At 52.4% G+C, this 24,952-nt stretch overlaps 1 protein-coding gene across 1 annotated transcript; it reads left to right on the top strand.

The window, feature by feature from the left end:
- Nucleotides 1-248: 248 nt before the first annotated feature.
- On the top strand, nucleotides 249-20,352 carry FAM107A (family with sequence similarity 107 member A). Its single transcript, XM_040994741.1, has 4 exons — nucleotides 249-355; nucleotides 16,678-16,852; nucleotides 19,479-19,635; nucleotides 20,057-20,352. The coding sequence occupies exons 1-4, from the start codon at nucleotides 277-279 to the stop codon at nucleotides 20,162-20,164; spliced, it is 519 nt and encodes a 172-aa protein (XP_040850675.1). The 5' UTR covers nucleotides 249-276; the 3' UTR covers nucleotides 20,165-20,352.
- The last annotated feature ends 4,600 nt before the right edge of the window (nucleotides 20,353-24,952 follow it).

The raw sequence follows: 24,952 nt of genomic DNA, 5'->3' as shown, positions 1-24,952 counted from the left end.
TCACTCCTGACGCCCCCAGTGCCTTGCCTGCCCCCCACCCCGTCCTTGACTCCTGGTCTTGCCCCTGCCCGCCTTCCCTCCTGGCGCCCCAACGTCCGTCCCTCGGGCCACCAGCTCCACTGTAACCAGATCCGCAGTGGGGTTTGGGAGGCTGGGCCGAGTCGCCGAGCCCCAGGCGCTTTGTTGGGGACTGCTCTCCAGCGGCTGCAGCCGCTCTAGCTGGGCACTCTGCTCTGGCTTGCAGTGCCAGCTCCCAAGTCAGCCGGTGCGCAGGGCATGGCGCAGAGGCTGGGCGAGTGGGCACGGGGACCTGCCGAGGCCACAGGGCTCTACCGAGCAGTGCTGCTCAGGTCAGGTAAGCGGGCGCCAAGCCACCGTGCCATGTGCAGGGCGGGAAGAGCGCGCGGTGGGCGCAGCATCCTTCATGGCGGAGTTTTCCTCCTTTCCATCCCTTTGAAATTCTTTTCAATCACTTTCTCTTGTCTTCTTTCATTTCCTCTTTTCTCTCCCATTCATCCTCTCAGGCATCCACACTTGACTATGCCGTGCTGCTCCCGTGTTTAAGCTCACACACATTCACACTCATTCGCTCTCACACTCAAGCCTTTACACTCAGTTTCTCCTTCTCGCTCGGGCTCTCGCCTACAGAAGTCCTGCGAGGTCCACTTCCTGGCGGGTCCCCCAAGCCGAGGCATTCGGGAGCGCGCAGTTCAGGGCAAGAGAGTGGAAAATAGGCACAGCCAAGAAGCAGGCGGTGGGGCAGAGAGGACCTGAGCTGGCAGCGGCTGGGCAGGACCCTGACAGCGTCCCGGCTGCTGAGCACAGCAGAGAGCAGTGCCAAGTGTGTGAGGAGCCGCCTTCCTCTGCTTGCGTGTGCTGCGGGATGGGAGAGTCAGCGTCATCGGCGGCTTTACTTATCAGATGACCGGACTTTGGGCTAGCAGGTGTTTTTCTCTAGTCTTTCTGATTGCTGGTTTATAGTCCACACCTATTACTTGTCTATTTTAGGGCAATGAAAGGCTTTCCAGATTAGAAAAATGCCATCAACGTCATACGGAATCAGTGAAAACTGGAAAACATAGATATGAGAGGGAAAAGAACAGAAATGCCCCCTTATTCCCACCACACTCTCCCTTCAGCCCACCCAGTAAGTGTTCAGGATGCTGGATTCTGAGCTTGGAGAGGGCCCTTTGAGGAAGGCAGATCCAGGTCTCTGTCAGTTACGGGCATTATTTAGAAAGTGATCAGGGACTTGGGCTCAAGGGCCAGCTACCCTTTGCACAACCCACCCATCAAACCCTGTACCAGAGAGGGCAAAGCCAGGCACCCTGCTACCAGTACTGGAGTGCTATTCTCCAGCACGGACCATCTTTCTTATTCCAGTTTCCTCCCGCTCCCTCTGGGAGATCCCGCCCCCAGTTCCTGGATGGGAACTTTTAGAACAACGAATCTCTAAGTCTCTAAGCCAGAACTGCCAAGGACTGCAGGACTGCTGGCGCCGCCATCCTGTGGGGGAGGCTCTCAAATCTGGCTGAGTCAGGGGAGGCCAAAGTGTGGAACTTTACAATCCCAGGAATCGGATTTCAAACACCCGCTGGAGCTACTTCCCCCACTGTGTCTAAGGGTCCACTCCGGGCTTCTCTTCTCCGGAACGGGGCTGCAGAGAGGTGGCCCCTGATCTGAAGTCCTGAGTTCCCTTCTAATCAGAAGTTGTCAGCTTCCAATGCATTCCGAGGGGCAGGGGCCACAGGATCTTTGTCCCACCACTGCACCTCACACAGCTGCAGGCCAGGCAGGGACAGAGGGAACTGAAGCTCAGGGAGCCCAAGCACAGTAACCTAAGGGACCTTTCCTCCCCCACAAAGGGCTCCTCCATGCCAAAGTCCGCACCCCTCTGAAAACAGCAATAACAGCCAATGACTGTTGATCACCCAGGATTACCCTTCCGCCACATGCTGTACCTGTCATCTCAGCTCCATTCACTGGCTCCCTCAGCTAATAGTTCTTGCCCTCTTATACACTGGGCCCCGTGTGTGGCACAGGGATATATTCACAAATCAGATATGAGCCTCCCCTCCTGGAGGTAATTCTAACACCCAATGGCAACCCAAGGAAATTGCATGCAGATGACAACATGACTTGTCTAAAGTCACATGGCCAGGTGGGGCATTGCGGAGGTTCAAGCTCGGAACCATGTGCTTATGGAGCCACTACTCAGGCTGTGTCCCTCAAGGAGCAGGGAAAGTGAGTGTGGGAGGGAAAAGCCAGTTCCCTCACTGGGTGAAAAGGCAAACACTGCTTTCCTTTAGGAAAGCCCCAACCCAAGAGGGTGGGCTGCTTTCATCCATAGCAGCCCCAATTTCTGCACCAAGTACCAAATACTTTTGGAAAAGTGCTTGTCCCAAATAATACCTTACCAGTAAAGTATTACATAGCTCCCCACGGCTATCTGTGGGAAATTGAGAATAAAGGGAGGAAGCCTACTAGGAAACCCCCACTAACCACAGGCAGCCACTGGTGGCACTGTGGGTGAGTCTCTTCATACAGAGAGAAAGATGTAGTGCCAAGATGATATGGACCCTGTTCTTAAATTCCACTTTTTTCACTTGAATGACAAGCCCTTAAATGGCTTGTGAAGATAACTGCCGCCCCCTTATGGGGTCCTGACTCTGTGACACACACTGTGTGAAGGGCTTTCCGTACCTATGTTCTGGAATACAAGGTCAAAGATCACCTAGTTGCCTAGCCAGGACTGGCATCTGAGTTGGTCCCAGAGCCTACACTCTTAAGCACTGGGCTGGAAGGGTCACCTCTGTGGAGTACCTGCTGCATGGCCATACTTAGAAAGCTACCTAGTCCTGTTTAGTGAAGGAGAGGGGTGCTACCTGCATCCCACCTGCAACGCAGGCCAGGCACCTGGAGGGAAGGGAGCATCTCTCTAAAGCATGAACAAAAGGGTAGCTCGTACTTCTCCCTGCAGCCAGAGGACTAAGCCTGGGTCTCCGTCCCTCCCTCTGCCGGGTCAGGTGGCCAAGTGAAATGCAGGATATCCAATCACATTTGAATCTCAGAGAAACAGTGAACCATAGCTTAATGGATATGTGCCCCAAACACTGCAATGGGGGCAGACTTACACTGTAAAAACAATGCATTGCTTATCTGAGATTAAACTGGACATGCTGCAGCTTCATTTGCTGCATCTAGAAACCATACTAGCAGGAATCCCAGAAGTCTGCTTGGCTTGACAAGTTAAGACATGCCCAGGTTCCTGTCTGCACGCGCACACATTCGCACAATCTCCCCACCTCTACAACCACTAGGACCTATTTATTTGGCTACAAGGGAATTCAAATGTGCTGGGGTTGAGGGCACTCCCGAGTCCTTCTAGAGCATAGAGACCCAGTGAGCCATGGCTAATTGCAGCTGCGCTAGGGGCCAGCTTGCTTTAACACGACCGGCTGCCCTCCCCCACCCCTCTCACTTTTCTATCTTCATGCTTCACATCCCTCCACTGAGTCCATTCTTCCTGGTTCAAAACTGTTGTAAAGACAGCTCTCCCCACTGACCCTGGGACGTGTTTTTCTGCCAGAAAAGCTTCTTGCCCGCCCCCATGTCCTTTCAGCTGACCATGTTTAGGGGACAACGGGGCGGGGAGCCGCTGTTTGATCCTGGGGTTGTTCTGTGGGTGGTTTCTCAGAAACCTCATTGAGGCCTGGGAGACTCGGACTGAATAACAGAGCCCAGGAGGAAGTTTTGGGTTGTCATGGAAACTTCTGGTCAGGCTGTGTGTGGGGCCCATACATGCTGCCCCTGGCACCCAGAAGTTTGCAGAAAAGGAGGCAACAATGAAAAGGAAGCCGTTAGGGTTGTTTGTTGTTATTTTCCCCTGCAAGTTATAGCCTAGCCCAGCCTAGCCCACCATGGATGCAGGAAATTTCTTCACCTCCATCTCTGCCTCCTGACTGCCTTCCCAGGGTCTTCTGCATTCCCACCCTTTCCTCCGTATCCCCCACATTCCCACCTTTTGGCATCCCTGGTTTCCAAGAAATTAGACCTACCAAGGCCAGAAGATGGGGAGTGAGGGAAAGGTGTGCTTCAATCTCCCTGTCTGCCCAGGGACAGAGCAAGAATTCTGATCCCCAAGCTCCTGGTATTGCAGAGGCCTTCTTTTTTGAAAAACTGGAAGGCACTGGAGGAAGAGGCAGCAAAGCTGCTGAGCTGGAATCCGGCCATTACCTGGAGGGAGCTCCTGGGAGACTCATTCGTTCAGAGTGCCACATTCAAACTGGTGGCAGTACGGGAACTCCGTGCCGTAAGGTGTCACTAGGGATGCCATGCATCCCTCATCAGAGTGCCAGGTTCAAGTCCCAGTTCCCTTGTTTCCAGTGCAGCCTCCTGCTAATGGGCACCCTGACAAGCAGTGGTGATGGCACAGGTGGCTGAGGTGCCCCACACCTGGGAGGTCTGAGTTCCCAAGTCCCACCTTCATCCTGGCCCAGCCCTGGCTGTTGCGTTTGGGAAGAGAAGCAGCAGATGGGAGATCTCTGTCTCACTATAGATCTGTGTCTTTCAAGTGAGCAATAACTGGACCACACATGACCAGCTCTAACAGGTTGGAAAAGGACGCTTTTTCTCCCATTTTAAGCTTGCTTTTTTTTTTTCTAGTAACAATAGCAATATATGCTTGGGAGTTTTCTTAAGTTATGAACATTGCAGAAGTGTTTGAGAGGAGACTGAAGAGGAGGCCCTGTAAGGTTATGCTGCAGAACAGTGACGCTCAAACCCTTTCATGTAAGTGAATCTTCAGGGAAGCATTCACTTAAAATCCAGATTCCCAAACCCCTCTCAAAGGCTCTGATACAGAGATTCAACACCATGCCCCATCCAATTTCATTTTGAGCATTCCTTTCTTTTTAGGGGAAAATTTTATCTATCTATCTATCTAGAAGGCAGAACACTTTGATGAGACCAAGAGATAGAGTCAGAGGCAGGATAAGAGGAAGAAGGGAAAAAGAGAGAGGGTTGCTGGTTCACTCCCTCAAATGCCTGGACCAACCCAGGCATCCACTGGTGTCTCCCACATGAGTAACAGGGCCCTAAGTACTTAAGCCATCAGCTGCTGCCTCCCGGGGTATGCATCAAGAAAAAGGTGGATTGGAAGCTTAGTAAGGACTCAAACCTAGGTGCTCTGATGTGAGATGTGGGCCTGTCAAGCAAATGCTATACCTGCTGCATCACAACACTCCTTGCAGATAACGTCTAGAGGTGATATTTGTGATATGGTGATTTCAAAATGAACTCTGCAAACAAAAGAGTTGGTACTCTCTTCATATATATATATATATATATATATACAGATGCTCCTTGACTTACAATAGGATTGCATCCCAATGAGTCTGTCACACATTGAAACTATCTTAAGGCATAACCTACCTTATGTACAAGCTTGGCAGCACAGGCTGCTGTACAGTCTCGCTGTTCACCTGTGACCACGGGGATGTCTGTGACCATCAAGAGAGGATAGGACCACCCCAGGAAAGCAGCCGATCTTAAAACCAGAAATAGGCTTCCTACTTTTATACCACCAGAGGGTCAGAAATTGTAAATCAAACCATTGTGAATCGTGAACCACCCATACTAACAGTTTTATCTTTCCAAAAAGATAGGATGGAGTAGGGAGGGGTGGAGGATCAAGCTTTCTGATTTTCACAGTTTGATCTTCCACTACATGTGTCAGGGGCACCTTTCCTAGCTCAATAAACAGGTCAGAGGCATAATTCCTTCCAGATGGGGTTGTGGCAGACCCAGTGTAATAGCCTAGTGGCTAAAGTCCTTACCTTGATGCACCAGGATCCCATATGGGTGCCAGTTCATATCCCAGCTGCTCCACTTCCTTTCTAGCTCCCTGATTGTAGACTGGGAAAGCAGTCAGGATCCCGTACCTGCGTGGAGACCTGGAAGAAGTTCCAGGCTCCTGGCTTTAGATCGGCTCAGCTCTGGCTGTTGCAGCCACTTGGGGAGTGAATCAACAGATGAAAGATCTTTCTCTATGTCCTTCTCTCTGTAAATTTGCCTTTCCAATAAAAATAAATCTTTTAAAAAAGAGAAAGTGCCAAGGACAGAGTGGCTGTTGACCAGTCATCTCATGTTTGTGTTTAATACCTGTCACAAGGTACCTTATTCCTGGAATAACAGTACCAGGAAGACTAAGGTGAGGCCTCTGCCCTCAGGCTGGCAGGCTGGTGGCAGTCTCACGAGACTGTGTGCAAGTTGGATTTACAGAAGAGCATTAATGCAAGAAATACAATAAAGACCCAACTGCCTAGGGCAAATGGCATCCAACCTTGGGCAATTGCTGCCCAACACTCCTTGACTCGCAGCTGTCCTGGACTAGCTGTCATTGGCTTCCCAAGCTCCTGACCACCCCCTTTTACCTCACCCTGCCTCATTGGCATCATAGCATTCATCGCAATAAAGTTAACACAATAAAGATGGAGCTGAAGGCCACTGCTACCCCAGAGACTCACAGAGATCCCTCCTCTGAGTGAGCGGGACAGAGGAATATGCGCTTTGTTTTTATTTGAAAGGCAGAGAGACATCTTGCGTGCACTGGTTCACTCCCCCAAATGCCTGCAACCAGCCAGTGTTGGGCCAGGCTAAATTGGAGCCCTGTGCTCAATCCAGGGTGGTAGAGACCCAGCCCTCATCCGCTGCCTCCCTGGGTGCACATTAACCAGCTGGGAGCCACTCTAATACAGAATGCAGGCATTCTAAGGGACACCACAGCACTGCATCAAACATGTGCCCCTGGATCCTAGTGTTCTGTAGGCCCTAAGTGTAAGGTGCCAGAAGTCCCCACCTCTGGATTCCCTCTTACTCCTCCTGCTGTCAAGAGGCCCTGAAATTGGTTCCTACCAGCCGGGGAAATGCCCATTTTCGGGAAAATGCTCATTTTCAGAGCAGGACAGTACATGGGAAGGAACCAGGGGCAGTGAGAGAGCTTAACAAAGTGAAGGCACAGCAGGGTAGGAAGTGAAGGGAGGCTTCTAAGGCAAATCAAGAGAGGTAGAATTTAAGACAAAGAAAAAGGAGCCATGCTTTATTTCCGGAACATCCTTTTATACCTAAGAACATGTCACCCTCTAGGTCGGCATGACTGTCAAATGGCTGCTTTGGCCAATGTCCCCCAGACCTTCACAGGCCGCCCCTGCCTGACTCCCCAACACTGCAGCCCCGGAGGCCTCAGGACCCAGCTTATTTCCACCCTGGGGCTCCCCCACCACTGCTCTCTAGAAAACTCTCCCATGTGACTGTTCCTTACGTGGGCAACTCCAATGTTACATCCTCTGGGTCCACCTTTCCCAAGCTCCCATCAGCACCTTTCACCTGAGCTTTCCTACTGGCATCACAGCATTTATCGCATATATTTCTTGCATGTCTCCTTATTCACTGTCTGAATACCTCGTTCCATTTTGAAAATGATTTTAAGGCAGAGTTACAAAGAAATAAATATTTTCTATCTGCTGCTCTACTCCCCCAAATGGCAATGGCCAGGGCTGGACCAGGCTGAATCCAAGAGTCAGAAGCTTCTTCCAGACCTCCCATGTGGGTTGAGGGATCCAGAACGTGAGCATTCTCTGTTGCTTTTCCTACGTGCATTAGCAGGGAGCTGGCATGGAAGTGGAGCAGCCAGGACTTGAACCAAAGGCCATGTGGAATTTTGGTTTCACAGGCAGAGGCTTACCTCACAATACCATAATGTAGGCCCAAGTTGCCCATTTAAATGCAGATTCTCCAAGGACAAGCATCTTCGTGTCTGTCACTTTCACACTATAGTCTCAACAGTGCGGGGAACACAGTGGATACTAAAATGTTTGTTACATGAACGAATGTTCTAAGCCAAAGAGGCCACACACTTGAGTTTATAACACCTTATTTCACGTTTGACGTGTGTCTTGTGACTCATCAGCACCTTCCAACCAACCAAGACTATGAGAAAGTAAAGTTGGTACAAAGGCCTCATTTGACCAGTCAAGGTCAACTTCCTCACTGGGGCACTTAGGCCCATGCTGTGAGCTAGAAAACACTTGTAAATCTTTGAATGAGAGTTGATTCTGAAATGAGAAGGCAAAACCCCAGCCTGGTGTTAGGGATCCACAATACAGAATACAGATTCTGCCAGAGGTAGTGTTGTGTGCTGGCGCTGAGCCTTTGGTCACAACAAGCTCAGTTCTCTCTGCTCAGGAGGTTGCACATGCTGATGCGGTCTGCATGCTTTCAGTAACATCACCTGACCCTATGTTCTCTCCCAGTCTCCTCCACATTTGATATTTGCAGAAGCCAAGGCTCAGAGGTGTTGAGTAGCTGCCAGAAGGACTAGGGCCAGAGCCAGAGCTTTCCCATGGACCTGCATGGTCATCTCCGAGTCCCCCACTCTCTGCCCTGGGCCATTTTCTGAGAGCTCCTCCCTGAGGTTCAGATGCAGTTCAGAGTACAGAGCATATTCTGTGCTGACAGTTTTCACTTCATTAAAGGGTAACCCAGAATGACCCAAGGATGTCATTATTCCCCATCCTCTTATACCCCAAGAGCCATTGCTCCTTCAAGGCTCCCTGGCTCCAGCAGGAAGTGTGGCTTCCCTTTCCATCGGGGAGTGCCGGAATTCTTGCCTGACCCTCCCACTTGAAACAAGGGAAATTCCTTTCCGTGGAACCGCCTTGCTCAGGACAAAGCTTGGCATGTTTGCGTCCTCACCCGTCTGACAAAATCCGTATTTATTTGTGCCACGCAAGCGGGTGGCCTGGACACGGTGTTCTGTGTCGCAGAAGTGGCCACGCACCAAGTGAAATACTTGTTGCTATAGCAACAGTTCTTTTTTATTGATACCAGAATAAACAGGAATGCAAGCTGCCTCACTTGTTGGCACATTTTGGGGGCCTCCCATCCCTGGGGGTTTAAGAACCGCCCTGTGGAGGCGGCCCTCCATGCTAGCCTGGGACTTCCCCGTGGAGCAAGGATCGCAGAAACACCTCTCCTGACTTGGCTCCCTGAGGACTCGGCCTGAAAAGTAAGAGCCTTTCAATTTTGTCTCACTTGTTGCTGAACTGGGTGCTGCCCCGGGAGGGCGGGGGGGGGGGGTCGAGGGACAGGAGGGCAGTTGTTGAGCCCTGTGGTGGGCTATCAGGCAGGCCCTGAGCACTTGGAATTTGGGGGCAGGGGTCTGTTTCGTCTGGGATGTTATCCAGGGGCTGCCTCCCAGCATGCTGGGTTTGAAAAAAAAAAAAGGAGAGACAAAATAACATCCCTCCCAATCAGCCCTGAATCATGGCTCATCTTTTTTCCTCCCAAGTTCTCATGTGAATGGAATTAATGTGTGATCTGGCCTCACCTAAGTCCACTGTTACATAAAACAGGGGCTCTCCGCATAAACTGGTACACAGAGGCCCAAGTGCAGCAGGTGGCACAGCTGAGAGAACCCGAGTTCCAGATACACACAGAGCTCAACTCAGACTCTAGCCCATTCCTTCCCCGGCTCTGTAATCTGGGGAGACAAGATGGTCCCTCTCAGCCTCCTGGATTCCTCCACACCAGAGAGCAATGGCCATGCCACCCCTGCCTGCCTTTCAGATGACTTTGGCTCTAGCACCCTATGGTCCATGGCAAGTCTGGAATTGGGCTATGAGTCAGGGTGAGTTGCCTTCTGGAACTGCTAGGGCAGGTAGCTTTTTGGCTATGAGGCAGTCGTGGCACCCAGGTGGCCATGTGCTGCTTAGATCCGGGTGGCTCTCTTAGCTCTGTGCCATCAAGCACCTGCAGCCATCTTCCCCCTAGAGCTGTCTGTGGATGCAGCGTCTGGCATGATGCCACTGGTGGGCCAGCAGGTACCTCTGGTCTGCTGATGCTTGTTCCCCAATCAACTGCAAAACATGCTCCAGCAGCCTCGCTAAGGACCCCACTGCCGTGGCTAGCTCCAGACTTTCCCATAGAATGGATTTTAAACTCCCAAGAGTTTGCCTGCTCACGCCTGCTCCTCACAAATGGGGCAGTTAGGGCCAAAGGTGTGGGAAGTTTGTCCTGGAGCTGTTGCATCCAGATAGGCAGGCACGCAGCTCTGACAGGGGGTTCAGACATCAGCCCCCAAACACACTGCTCTTGGATTGCTGACCCCGGAGATAGAAACAGGCATTCTTTCCAATGGGAGGAAGCCAGCAAGAAGTGTGGGGAAATTTGGAGGCCACGCTTGTCACTTCTGCTGAATGCTTCTTTCTCCTTTGCCAGCTGTGATTTGCAAAGCATCTCTTCCTCTCTGTGCCCTGCCACCCCTTAAATAAATGCAAACTGAGAGGCCCCTGCAGCACGAAGAGCAACAGGGCGCAAAGGAGAGACCCACAGCCCTGAGGAGGGAAGGCGGCCTCTGTCTCGACAGGCTGCCAATTGCCAGTGCCAGTTTGACTTATAGATCATCCTCTAGTTAAGAGACCTCCATTTTCTCATCTCTAAAAGAGGCTCAAACTGCCCCTTTCTTGGGGTTTCTTGAGCATCCAGAGAAATACAAAGACATGTAAGCCACTGAATGACATTTTGCACCTGGAAGACAGTATCCTGGTAGAAAGAGCACTACATTTGCAGTAGCATTGTCATTTCCTTTCTGTGTGTCGGGGGGCAAGGAGCTTGGCTTTTCTCAGCCTTGGTTTTCTCAGCCAACAAATGGCATGCTCTGGCTGCTTCCCAGGGCAACTGTGAGACCCAGCTCGAATGCCCCTTCTGGATAGGAGGACACAGTTTACCTTCAGTGAGCAAAACTCGGTCAGGCATACCACATACATCCTATCATCCACATTCCAAATGGCCCTGTGAATAAGCACGACCGATGTCCCCACTTTATGATGCCCAGAGAGGTCAACTATTTGCTCAAGGCCGCCCAGCTGGGAAGAGCAGTCCCTGTCACTCAAACCCAGCATCTCCTCTGAAGAAGCTGCTTCTACCACTTTGCTGCACTCGCCCGTGTGTCACTTGTCATCTCTCACATCAAGGAAAGAACCAGCGTACCACAGTGAGGGAGAAGCTGATGGAGGGGACACTAAAGCCATGGTCAGCCAGGGGTCCCATGGCCATTCTTGGGATAAGCTGGGACCTGGTACTCCCCCAATGCTCCTGTTTCATCTCTCCTAAATGACCTGCAGCCATGGTCCACTATTGTTTAGCATCAAAGCTGACCCCCCAAACATTGACACACCTCCACAGCCTGCTGAGCACACCCTGCAGGACAGCGAGCTGAGCACACACCTGCCCTGCCTGGCATGGGGCCCCTGTCCTGTGAGGCAAAAACCAAACAAGGGGCTCCCAACCCTTGAAAGATGAGCTCTGCCCTGTATCCACATATTAATGAGAATTATGTGCCATCGTCTATCAATGGATCGGTTTAGCTCCTGGCCACTGTTTCTTCTACCCTGTTCCCAGGATGTTACCAGGCCCATAGCATCGTGGCTCTCTAGAAAGGATCTCAGAAGTTACAGACCTGCCACAGTCATGCACCTGCCATCAACTGTGACCTTCAACAGACCCACTTACAACAGCCAAGCCAAATGCAGTCAGCTGAAAACAGGCGAACACCTAGAAGCTGGCTGCTTTTATTCTGTTCTTTTGTTGTTCCTGTTGTTTTTAACTCCATGGTGAGCAAATCTGGCTGATTTGGCAGATGAGGCTAGAAATGCCAAGGAGCCTTTATCACTCCTGATGCCAAGATGCCCCCAAAGCCAATTAAATCAGAATTCCCAGGATCAAGGTCAGAGGCTGATGTCTTTAAAATTTCCCCTGGTGATGACGAGATGGAAATCAAGGCTAAGAGCCACTGATTTAACCCATGTGGTTTTTAAGGAGAATGAGAAAGTTCAGTCCGGAACTAACACAGAGATTTCTTTGATAGGAACTGTTAACAGCAATACCAGGTATTCCTTCATGGTTTAATCTACAGGAATTCAAGGCTTGGAGTTGTGCAGTGCACAACCTCCCTTGCCGAGTGTGGCAGCCCTGCCAGCCAGCCAGCCAGCCAGCACTGAGATCTCAACCCTGTACCAGGTATTTGCCAAATGCCTTGGCAAGCCTCCCCTCATTTGTTCTACAAAAGCCTATGAAAAGCGGCTCTACTAGAAGGCCTGCTTTAGAGAGCAGAAAACAGCAGATCGGAAGCAGCTCTCCCTCCTCCTCAGCCCTGCTCTGAGCCGGAAAGCAGCCCCAGCTAGTGAGTGAGGAGTGGGTGTGGCTGTGAGCCAAGGAGCTGGAGTTTGGTCCAAAGCTGAAGTTGTCAGACTGCAGCTCCAGAAGGCAGCTGCTAACTTGCTAAGCTAAGGAAGGGAAACAGCTAAAACTCAGAGCCGTTCTGGAAGGTTCAACAGCCACATCCTCCCCTCGGCCAGCTCTCCCCTGGAGTCTGTTGTCTTTTCCTTGGGGAGATGCCCACCTCGCCTCCTGCAGCCACTTCTCCAGAGGTGCTGGGGCTTCAACCTCTCAGGGACCCCCAGCCCCTCTAGGAAGGACCCCAGACATCTGCCCCTGAAGGCTCAGCTGCCCCCCAGGACAGCACCAACTCCTTGGGCCTGGCTCTGTGCTTTGCAGAGCTGCCTCTGTTGTCCCACGCCCTGTGGGACACTCCTCCCTACACGAGGCCTCACTAAAGGGGCAGGCATCTGTCCCAGGGATGAAGACCACCAAATCCTGCATCAGAGAGCCTGCGTGTAGGTCCAGCTTCCGGCTTCTGATTGCAGCTTCCTGCCAACAGGCACCCTTGGGGGCAGTGCTTGAGTGTGTGGGTCCCTGCCACCCACATAGGAGCCCTGCTTGGAGTTCTGGGCTCCTGGCTTCAGTCTGACCCAGGACAGGCTCTGTTATCCACAGGACCTTCAGCAAAAGGCCACTCATTGGAGAGATGCAAAGAATGTCACGGCAACAGGACGGGTTTAAACTGCATAGGGTCCCCCCTTGTGACCCTGGCAGGCCAGTGTGCATGGGACCTGATGCAGTCAACCCCGTGGCCGTGCCTGGTGACCCATGGAAGAAGGATCTCAGCCAGGCCAATCAGAGGGTTTTCTTCTGGAATTTAATGGGGCGGGGAAGCGGGATAGACACAGAGTCTGCCCATTGGAAGTGAATGAAACTCAAGTTATAAAAATTCCCCAAACTTGCTGACCACATTCCCTACACAGCAGCCAGAATGACCTTTTCAGCACTGAGACGTGCTCTCCCCGCCCCACACACCCCAGGCCCACCGGCCACCCTCACAGCAGACACCCTCACAGGGCACCGTGGATGCCTGGGCCGCACACAGTGCCTCTGTGTGCCCCGAACAGACCCAGCTTGTTCAAGGTGCATGAGTCACACTGGCCAGTCCATAGCCACCCCAACCCCTCACCAGCAGCTTCTCCCTCCCCTCCAATCGTCAGACCTCGGCAAGGCCCTCTCCTGCACCCAGCTGGCCAAAGGTAGGTCCTTCAGTAGTCGCTTGCAGAGCAGCCTGCTTCCCTCATCAAGTGCATCACCATTTGTTATCAGGTGCTTCTAACTGCTTTATGCTCGTGTTTAGCAATGCATTGGCTAGGTTCGTAGAGTGTCCACTCCATAAGAACAGGCCCCTTGCCTGTCCGGTCACCTCTGTATGTCCTGGATGTACCGCAGGACCCTTCAAGGTCTACCAAATGAACATTTACAAAGTGCATGACCTTTTTCTTAGTGTTAGCTTCTTCGTGGTCATCGCTGTCAGGTAGGTGCTCCTGGTTTTAGGGACTTGCCTTTTTAAAGATTGATTTATACACACAGAGTGATGGGGACAGACAGAAATGTATATCCCACCCTCTGGTTCACAAGTCAGGGCTGGACCAGCCAAGCTCAGAAATCTGCAAGTTTATCTTGGGTCCCCCACGTGGTGGCAGGGGCCCAGGCACTCGGGTGCTCTGTTGCTTTCCCAGGTGCATTAGAAGGAAGGTGGATCAGAACCACCTCGAACCAGGGCTCTAAATCAAGATGTGGCTGTTGCAGGCAATGTCTTCGCTCACTGTGCCATACACCAGCCCCCTGTGCTTACTCTGTATCTGGCCACGTTGCTCATGAATTCCATCTTGGGTTCCAAATGCTTTTCTGCTAATCATTTTGAAATCTGGGCGATACTGCTAATCCTTTGCAATGATGACTTCTGCCTTCTCATTTCCTAAACTTACACAAATTATTTCAGCTTTCTGCCTTATCACCAGGCAGCTTCGGTACTTTAGTGTGCGGTCACAGCAATAGGACAAGAACTGAGGACATGGACGGAAAGGGCACAGCTAAGGGATATTCTGTTCAAGGGTTGGTGGAATTTAGTAACAGGCAGCAAAGGAGGAGAAACCCATTCCAATGTGATTCAGTGCTTTTTGAGGCCTTGGTTCCCAGATAACTTGGTCCCACAGAGCAAGAAAATGCCCACACTCCCCCGCCTCGAAAAAAAAAAGTTAGGTCTGCATCTGGGGCAGAGGTGCCACTTGGGATGGCCACATCCTACATCGGAGTGCCTGGTTCAAGTCCCAGTTCTGCTTCTGATTGCATCTTCCTGCTAGTGCAGACCCTAGAAGTGAGCAGGTGTGCAAGTGTTGGCGTGCCTACTGTGTGCATGGGAGACACGACGGAGTCCCTGGCGCAGGGTGCAGGCAGGCACGTGGGGCCGTACCAGAGGATGGGAGTTCTCTCTGTATTTCTGCCTCTCAAGCAAATTAGACTAATTTTTTAAGGAGGTTGCTCTGGTTAGCCAACTATCTATTTTGTCAAGTACCCCTTTTTAAGCAACTACCCAACAGTATCATGGTTACTTGCTAAGTACCAAAAAATTCAAAAGGCTATAAACTGAAAACAAACATTATAAAGAGATAAGGAGAAGATAGTTATTTGGAATTCCCACTTTAGAAATGGGTCTGAGAATGCAAATTCATGAAAACATTAGCATGGAGGTGTTTATGCTTTGACACTTTAACAGACTGCATCCACAATAGCTTACAATAAGTAACACTTTTCCAGTTTACGCACGGGGTCTCAACTCTGAGCTGCTCACAGCCCGGCCATGGGCAGCAACAGAAATGCCAGATGTCTGTTCGTGTGTGTGAGGCAGCCTCCCCTCAGATGCCCCCGCGACCAACACATCCCCTCACAAGTCACAGCCCCTCAGACAGCTGCCTTTGTGTCACCTGAGCACAGCGACCACCTCCAGGTCACCGCGCAGACCACCACACCTGGCTAGTTGACACAGAGAACTCCTGTGCCCCCCGCACGCCTGCTCCAGGCGGGAGGCAGCTGTGGTCCTGTTGCCCAGGCTGGAAGTGCGAGCCTCTCAGCAGCCCAGTGCATGATGGGAGAACCAGCTCCCTCTAGGAGCCACATGGCGACCACAAGTTTTGGAGAATACCATTTCCCCAAGACCAAACCTCCAAAGCTTTGTTGTCTAACATCAACAGACAATCGATGGAGAGCCTTGTGTATATCCGATCAGACACCTGCAGTGCCTAGCACAGCACGCAGCTGGGCTGGATAGGGCACAGAGCTAATACATCAGCTTTCGCTGAACTCCCCAGAAGGAGGTCATGGTCAGGCAATGTCTACCCACTTGAAATTGTTCTTGAAAGGAAGCCTTGGGCTGGGTGGTCTACCTGTGGCTGGGATGCTCCCACTGCATGTCAGAGTGTCTGGGGCTCAAGCCCCCTCTCCAGCTTCCTGCTGAAGCAGCCCCTGGAGGCACTGGCAGTGGCCCAGGCAGCTCCGGTCCTGCACCTGTGGGGAGGGCCTGGATTGGAGCCACTGGACCCCAACTCTGGACCTTCCCCCAGAAACTGCAGATACCAGCAGAGGGGTTGGCAGATGGGGGCTCTGTCTCTCAAATACATCACAACCTTTTTAAAAAATTCACAGAACTATTTTCTCTCCTCCTCCACCTTCTCTCTTGCTGTTGGACATTCCAAGGAAACATGAACCATCTTGTAGAGCTGAGAACCATTCCACCTGAATTTCAAGCAAATGGACACATTTCAAACTGCTATGATAGAAGTGAATAAGCCACTCACCAGCTCAGCAGGCAAACGCTGGCATTTATGATGACGTCTGTGTCCTTGTGATTAGTGGCACAGCCCCTGGCTCTTCTCCTCTTCGATGTGCAGAAAGTGAAAATTCAGATGCTGCAACCACAAGACTTGGACCTGTGGATGGAGAAGTTGCACAACAGGGATTAACATTTTCATTCCATCACTGCATGTGCCCAAAGTATCTTTAACAAGTGCATATCACTTCCCTTTTCTGTTACCAAGTTCATTGAAACACAGGAACCCCAATAGAGTTCTTCTGGTGGAAGAAACTGATTTTTGTAACCAGGCCAAGATCATGTGGGTGCCAACCCACACGCTGTGACCTGGTGTCACTCGCTTCTCTGCCCCGGGTTTTTCACAAACACCATCTCTGATCCTTATTACCTTGGGCATCGGTCCGATTATCATCTCCATTTTACAGAAGAGTCCATCTACGTTTAGGAAGTCAAGTGACTTGTCCAGGTCTACATGGAGGCAGGTGTCCAAGGACCCTGTGACATGAAATCCCCTTCAACTACTTGTGGTAGGCCTGGGCGGGACCGGGACACCCAGTACTAACAGATTCCTCTGACCATCTCTACAGCCTCCATGTACTCTGAGATCCAGCGGGAGCGGGCAGACATCGGGGGCCTAATGTCCCGGCCTGATTACAGAGAGTGGAACCCAGAGCTCATCAAGCCCAAGAAGCTGCTGAACCCCGTGAAGGCATCGCGGAGTCACCAGGAGCTGCACCGAGAGCTGCTCATGAACCACAGAAGGTGGGGACAGCACTGGGCTGCCCTGGCTGGGCTGGAACAGGTGCCCCAATGCAAGGCAGCCCAGCTTCACTCTGGGTTCATCCAGGCTCAGGGTGGGAAAGGACGCCCCTAGTGGTCAGCACAGACTCCGAGAGGCCCACCAAGCCCCGGATGCCCACCCAACCATCCCGAGCACTCAGAGAGCACCCAGGCCTAGCAGCACAACAAGGAGTAGGACTCAGTTCCTGCATCTACAGAGGAGCTGCATGCACAAGCGGGCAGGAGATAAGAGCTTCTTAACTTATATCGGGGGCAGAGTGAGTGATAGAAACCCAAATGCCCACAACAGCCGGAGATGGACCAGGCCGAAACCAGGAGCCAGGAACTCAACCCAGGAGTCCCACAGGAGTGACAGGGACCGGAGTACATAAATCATCACCTGCTAGCTCCTGGGCTGCACACTGACAGGAAGGCAGAATCAGGAGGGGAGCCAGGACTGCCGACTGCTCCTCTATGGGGTCTGCATCAAGTGGGGCTTTGACAGGGCACAACTAGGCCTGGAACCCCAGAGCAATCCAAAATAATGTCATGCAAGAGAAGAGTGAGCCAGGCTAGGAGGTGGGCATTGCATGGCATAGGGACTAGCATGAGCAACGGGCAGGACACACAAGCAGTTCAGTGAGGCCTGGGGAGAGGCTGAGGGGACAGCCTGGGAGAACTCTGGAGTGGGAAAAGCTTTCAGCAGAAGCAGCACATGATATGGTTAGATTTGGCTTGGGAGGGGTGCACTTGCCGAACTGGAAGGTGAAAGCAGGAAGCAGAAGGCCCAGATTAAGAGCAGAAAGAGGAGCTCCAGGGGCAAAGAAGTGGCAGCAGGGCAGGGACTCTGCAACTGTTGGAAAGGGTGGCCTGGGCGCTGCAGAACCAGGAGGAACGCAGCAGCGTCTTTGCTGCTCCCTCTGCTGGCCGGTTGTGGTACTGGAGCCGGTTGAGATCTGTTATGTTTTCAGTTGTGGCCAATGTTGTAGTGGACATCCCTTTGGACCCTGTTGGTTGCAGTTTTCTTCACTCAGCATTATTACATGAGAATTTCCTCTGGTTGCCTTTCAGAGGCATCCTCTTTAATATCAAAATTATTCCCATTATCAAATTCAGAAGCAATATAAATAGATTACATTGAAAAGTTATATATGCAGGGAAATAAAAGTAGTAAAACCAGATCTCTTAAAAATACATGATGGGCTAGCATCATGGCACAGCAAGTTAAGCCTCCACCTGCAGCGTCAGCATCCAATATGGGCAGTGGTTCGAGTCCCAGTTGCTCTACTTCTGATCTAGCGCCCTAGTAATAGCCTGAGAAACCAGCAAAACATAGCCTAAGTGTTTGGGCCTCTGCACACACGTGGAAGACCTGGATGAAATGTCAGGCTCCTGGCTTCAGATGGGCTCAGCTCTGGCTGGTGGGATCACTGGGGAGTGAACCAGCAGATGGAAGATTTTACTCTGTCTCCTCAGACTCCACTTTTCAGGTAAAAATAAAGCCTTAAAAAGGTGCACAAGGAAAATACAAATAAACAGAAAGCATGTACAGTTGAGTCACAAAAGAGCAAGCACTAGTAGTCCCTGAACCTTCCAAAGCCTATTCTTTGTGAAGAAATAAATGAAAATCAAATACTTAAGACTTAATTTATTTGGCTGAAAGACAGGAAAGCTCTTCCATTGGCTGGTTTGCTCATCGAATGGCTGCAATAGGCAGGACTGGGCCAGGCCAAAGCCAGGGGCCTGCAGCATCTTCAGGGTCTCCCCAATGGGAAGACAGGTGCCAGGACCCCAAGCACTCATCCAGGCACTCAGCAGGGAGCTGCCTCCGAAGTAGAGCAGCTGGGCCTCGAACCAGCAGCCTAACATGGAATGACAATGTCACAAGCAGCCGCCTAACGCCCTGGGCCACAATGCAGCACACCCCCCACACCCGTGCTGTTCCTTAGCTACCAGACTCCAAAAGATAAAAGACTGGCTAGTGGTAGGAAGGGAGAAGCAGAAGCTCTTGTCCGCTGCTGACAGAAGTAGAGCCTGCACAGGCTGCCAAGGGTTAGGTAGAAACAAGTAACCAAAATCTTCTAAAAGACGCCAGCCCGCCCGAGATGTATTAGAAAAGGTAACCAGTGTCGTATGTTTGGCTCAATGGAGAGGATGCCCACAGTAGTGGCTTCTGACTCAGCTTCCTGCTAGCACAGCCCCTGGGAGACTGCAGGTGACAGCTCTGGCCCCCGCATGGGAGATTTGGATCCCGTGTCCAGTCCTGGCCATCACAGACATGTTGGGAGTGAATCTGTGAAGGGGAGTGCTCTCTTTCTCGGCCTGTCACTTCAAGCCTCGTCTCTGCAGTCAAACAGATGGGTTCAAACAATCCCTGAGCCCCTCGGTGGCGGGGGCTCAGACCTGTGTCTTCAGCTGAGCCAGCCCCTCTTCCCTTCTCTAACACAGGACAGTGAAAAGTTCCACCCCCGAGGCCTGCCAGGAGGATGGCATGAGACCGTGGTGGAGCTGGCATCCACTCCCAGGTGTAGCTTTGAGCCTGGGCAAGGCAGGAGGGCAAAGCTGGGGGGGGGGGAGGGTCTCCTGACGCTCTGCCCCCACCCCGCAGGGGCCTGGGTGTGGACAGCAAGCCCGAGCTGCAGCGGGTGCTGGAGCATCGCCGGCGGAACCAGCTCATCAAGAAGAAGAAGGAGGAGCAGGAGGCCAAGCGGCTGCAGTGCCCCTTCGAGCAGGAGCTGCTGAGAAGGCAGCAGAGGCTGAACCAGGTGAGAGAGATGGGGAGGGGCGGGGAGGGGCAGGCCCCAGGCCTGAGTGCACCTGTGCATGGCCCCCCCACCCCCCCAGAGCCGGCAAGTGAGGGGGAGGGGTTAGCAAAAGGAGCACAACGCTCCAGCTCTGCCACTTGAACCTTGGAGCAGTGCTTTTCCCTCTCTGAACCTTAATTTCCTCTTTGGCCCAAGGTGCCACAAGGCACTTCTGATGTCACACTCACAACAGCCCCTGAGGAGCCAGGTGGCTGCCACCTGGGGGGGGGGGGGCGAGGATAGGATGAGGTCAGTGGAGTGTACTAGGCTTCACAAGCTGAACCTCACTGCGCCCTCCCAGCCCGTTCCGTCTCATGGCTTAGAACAAACCCCAGGGTCCTAAAAACCCACTTTTCCACTGCTGCTTCTCTCTCCCTCGCAGCTGGAAAAGCCCCTGGAACAGGAAGAGGAGCATCCACCCGAGTTTATTAAAGTCAAGGAAAACCTGCGGAGGATTGCCACGCTGACCAGCGAAGAGCGGGCACTGTAGAGCGATGGCGGGCCCCGCAGCCTTGGGCATCCGGTGGCGGTCACACCAGCTCCCCGGAGAACACGCCAGCACACAGCCTGGTCCTCTTAGCTGACCACCCCTGAACGCCCCAGCTGTTCCCTTCTGAGCTTGCACTCCTCCCGTCCCAAAGGGAAGTCACTGCCGGTAACCCTTCACGTAGGTGCGCGCACCCCTGCAGAACTGGGACCTGTGCCCCTCTGGCTTGCTGTTCTGTCCAGGCCTTCCCACCTGGAGCCCTGCAGGCCTAAAGCAGCCCAACTCCCGGAGAACTTCACTCACCTGGGGTTGCATCAGCAGTCAGGTGAGGACAGCTAAGCAGAGCTCAGCTTCCAAGTCACCTGCTTTGAAAGCCACCAAGAGGAGAGAGGGGTCCGCTTTGAGGGTCGCAACAGGACGAGTCCCCCCCTCCCCTCCCCGCAGTGGCAGGGAAGGGTGCTCCCGGAGGCCTCGGAGGGCTTGCACGCATCCCCGCCCCTCCACGCCTAGGCTCGGCTTTTCCCCTCTCCCCGCCCACCTAACCACACCTGCATCTAGCATGCCGCAAACTTTCTCGTGCTAGGAGTCACGAGGGCTCTTATTGCAACAGGGCTCCTGAGTCGGCCTGGCCGTTGAGCGCCCAAGGAGGAGGCAAGGCTAGAACCCACCAGGGTGGTCCATATTGAAAGCTTGGACTTCTCCCAGCCCCTCTGTGCAGCACCCCCCACCCCCACTTCGGCCATCCCTCCACTCCTACCCAACGGGGCGAGTGTTTTCCCCAGAGATTGGGGGTAATTGCCAATCTGCGTTTCCTACCGCTGAGACCCCTCCATACAACTCTAGCCAAAAGGAGCAAACACTTTCACCTTTTTTCTCTCACCTTTGGAAAACAATTAGACGCTGTGGTCCCATGGCCTCATCGTTCACGCACAGGCCCCCCTGCCTCTTCCCCACCTCTCACCGGGACCCCACCCCTACTCCTGCCTCAGCCAGCTCAGTGCCTGCAATTTACCTGTCTCCTTAAAAAAACAAAAAACAAAACAAACAAAAAAAAACCTTTCCTTCACAGACCCCAGATAGTCTAACCTCCTGCTCCCACTTGCTCCATTTTCAAGAATCCATGGAATAAACCACGTCTTCCTGCTTGAGGAGTGGGCCCCTACCTGTGGCTCTGTAAACCCACAGTGCTGACGGTGAGAGGCTGCTGGGCAAGCAGGCGCATCACCAGCACCTCCAGCGGGAACCACTGCCAGATGCCCTTTCTCACCCCTTCCTGGGTGGGCTGACGGAGATCCAGGTTGCGTCCCCTCCCTGTGCGCCATCCTAGTATAAGGTGTGGATGTTGTGTGCGCATGTGCAGTAAGTGGAGTTCGGAAGGCTCCAGAATGTAATGTGACGTGCCCAGGCCGCGGTGTAAGTGTTGGCCAGGTGGGGCTTATGCTGAAGATGGACGATCCCCAAATAAAGGCTTCCCGGTTCCCGTTCCCCGAGAGGCCTACCTGAAGACAAACCAGATGGGGTGTCTGGAAGTAAGCAGCCCCTTCCCAGGGGGTTCTCCTGGATGGTGCCCACAGGTGTTCCTTGGAGGCGGCAGGTCACGGATAGGAAAACCCAGCGGTAGAAGGGACAGCCAGCCCTTAGGCGAGCCATGGCAGCCCCTAGGTTCACTCTCTAGCTACTTCCTGCTACGAAGGTTGTAAATCCAAATTCTCACTAGCCCAGCCTTCTTTAAAGTTGGGCATGACCATGTGATCAAGCATGGCCAATGAAACCAGAGAGAAATCCGCAGGGGCTTCTGGGAAACGTGTGCTTTCCTGATGAAAGAGGCATGGCGAACACCTCCCAGTCCCTTCTTTCCTCCTGCCTTGAGTGAGGAAGTGATGCCTGCAGCCACAGCAGCCATTTTGTTATGTGGAAAAAAAAAAAAAAAAAGAAAGCCTAGCGACCATAACCCAATCATCTGACCAAGTCGGTGCCAGCAGTTATCCTCCAGAATTCTTGTAAATAAAAATAAATGGCTCTTTGTTTTAAACTCCCATTGGTCAGTCCCCTACTTGCACTCCTACAGGTGCAGAAGACCAGCCCTGACTGCCCAGAAACGGCTTTGCAGACCACACTGCAAATTCAGATCTCAGAAACTGAAGGGGCTGGGATTCGGGAGCAGTAGGACCGGGGTCTGCTTTCCTGAACCTTCTCTAACACACCATTCAACAAGCACTTGGAGAGAGTGTGCCTGCTCTGCACAGGAAACCTGTTCCTTGTCAGGGCATGGCTTAGAACAAAATGCCAGACCACCAGCTGGACCCCTGCCATGGGCTGCCCCTGTCCCCTGAGCCTACACCCACCACAGCAGCCAGGATGGGCTGCTTTGCACAAGCTCCCAGTATGTCTCCTGCCACATCGCAAGTCCTCGGAGCACTGCTCCCTTATAACCTGTGAACTCCTGCCCAGGATCGCCCCTTATTCACACAGCTGCAGGGGATCTGGCCCCCTCAACTCCCCAGGCACACACACACCACCTCCCTCCCCCAGCACCTGTGCACCTCTAAACTCCTCGGCTAAAGGAGTTAACTTGACTTCATCAGAGAACCACCGGCTCCACAATGTAATGTGACATCCTTTATTTTCTTCAGATCTTTTCTTTTTTCTTAAAGATTTTGCTTATTTCAAAGGCAGAGTGACAGAGAAAGGGAGAGAGATACAGAGAAAAAGATCTTCCATCCATTGGTTTCATTTCCTAAATAGCCGCCATGGTGCAGCTGACCCAGGCTGAAGCCAGGAACCTGGAACTCCATCGAGGTCTCCTGTAAAGGTGACATCTGCTTTCCCGGGCGCAATAGCAGGGAGCTGAATCAGAAGTGGAGCAGCAAGCGGCGATCACATGAGATGCCAGCATCCCAGGCAGTGGCCATAACCCACTGTGCTACAACACCAGCCCCAAGATCTTGCTAGCATGCTCCTTCTAAATCACACCCCCATGGCCATCCCCGCCTAAAATCTCAATATCTACACTTCCTATCAAAGGAGTTAATGACATGCCATCTCAGAATATGCCTCTCTGGGGGCTGCTGCTATGGCTTAACAAATAAAGCTGCCACCTGCAGTGCTGGTATCCCATATGGGTGCTGGATTGAATCCCAATCACTCCACTTCAGCTCCAGCTTCCTGATAATGCGCCTGGAAAATCAGCAGAAGATGTCCCAAGGCCTGGGGTCCCTGTACCCACATACGAGGCCAGGAGAAAGCTTCTGGCTCCTGGTTTTAGCCTAGGCCAGCCCTAGTCATCATGGTCATTTGGGGAGTGAGCCAGCAAATGGAAGATCTCTGTCTCCCCACCTTTCCCTTTGTAACTCTTTCAAATAAATGAATCATTAAAAAAAAAAAAAAAAGGACTATGCCACTGGGGTGCTCATGATCTGAAGCAGGAATCCGGGGAGGAGGTGTAACTACAGGAGGGGAGGGGCCGTGAGCAGGTTCTCTGGGGAGCAGCGTCCTCTACCCAGGCCAGAGAAGGACTTCCCTGACACACTGTGCGGCTCTATGAGCCTGAATGAACAAGCCCGCGGCAGTGGCCGTTACCCTCCTCTGCTTTCACACCTCCACACAGCTCTTAGTGCCATCCCTAGAATTTGCCACCCTTGCCCAGAGGCCCACTGCTGACCTCTCATCCCCTTGTGAATGTGTCAAAGCATACAAGCCCCATGCTTGAGTCACATCTTCAGGCTTTGCCATGTATGTGTGCTTTTCTCTTGCAAATCAGCCTGGTATGGATCTGGTCCTCCAGAGTCCACATGAACAACTCAGAGTAGGGGGAAGGTTCAGGGGGAAGAGATTTCTTCCTGAGCTACAGACTCTGGAGCCTTCGCTCAGAGCTTGGGGCAGTGTCTGTCCCAGGCTCTTGCAGCTTTCCCCAACCCTGTCTGACCTCTAGGGCTTGGGTTCTGCCTGTGGGCTCCCTGCCCACCCCCCCCCCCATGAGGCCCTTTGAACAAATTTTCCAGTATACTCTAGATTCTTGCTTGACAGTTCTCAGGGGAGACAGCCTTCGATTCCCTTATCCTGTCTCCATGCCATTGGTCACAAAGGAATCCCCCTAAGGAGAGCCTCAAGGGCTTAAGCCCTTATAAAGCCTCCCATCTTGTTCTGTTTTGTGTCCTGCAAGTTTGGCTTGGCGACCCAAGCGGCCACCTTCTGCCACAACTGCAGAAGGCAGGTTCATGACCCATGGTGAATAGAGAAGAGGACAGCTCTATTATTGGCCAGTAGAGGGAGCCACACAAGCTGGGAACAGTTTTATGGGCTAGGTAGGCAAGAGCAGAGGTGTGGCAGAAAGTTCCAGAAGTACTAGGAACCAACCCTTCAAAGCACGACTGTGTCCTAAGCAGTTCTCCTAAGAAAGCAGGGACTTAAAAAAAAATTAAGATCCACCCCATTGCTAAAGATGAAGGAACTTTCAGGAAAAGAATGAGGAAGCCTGGGCCTGGTGCGGTAGCCTAAAGGCTAAAGTCCTCACCTTGCATGTTCCAGGATCCCATATGGGCTTTGATTCATGTCCCGGATGCTCCACTTCCCTTCCAGCTCCCTGCTCGTGACCTCGGAAGGCAGTAGAAGATGGCCCAAAGCCTTGGGACCCTGTACCCATGTGGGAGACCTGAAAGAAATTCCTAGATCCTGACTTCAGATCGACTCAACTCCGGCCACTGTGGCCACTTGGGGAGGGTGAACCAGCAGACAGAAGATCTTTCTCTCTGTCTCCTCTCTGAAAACCTGACTTTCCAACAAAAATAAATA

The sequence above is a fragment of the Ochotona curzoniae genome, unplaced genomic scaffold (assembly GCF_017591425.1).
Source record: "Ochotona curzoniae isolate NIBS_2020 unplaced genomic scaffold, NIBS_Ocur_1.0 contig_908, whole genome shotgun sequence".
Classification (NCBI taxonomy): domain Eukaryota; kingdom Metazoa; phylum Chordata; class Mammalia; order Lagomorpha; family Ochotonidae; genus Ochotona; species Ochotona curzoniae.
Note: the sequence above shows the minus strand (reverse complement) of the source record. Positions and strands in the feature narration are given on the sequence as shown.

Excerpts from the sequence above, each read along its gene's own strand:
- FAM107A (XM_040994741.1), top strand. The coding sequence starts at position 277 with ATGGCGCAGAGGCTGGGCGAGTGGGCACGGGGACCTGCCGAGGCCACA. Across the intron at positions 356-16,677 it reads AGCAGTGCTGCTCAGGTCAG|CCTCCATGTACTCTGAGATC; the intron begins GTAAGCGGGCGC and ends CCATCTCTACAG. Across the intron at positions 19,636-20,056 it reads GGCAGCAGAGGCTGAACCAG|CTGGAAAAGCCCCTGGAACA; the intron begins GTGAGAGAGATG and ends TCTCCCTCGCAG.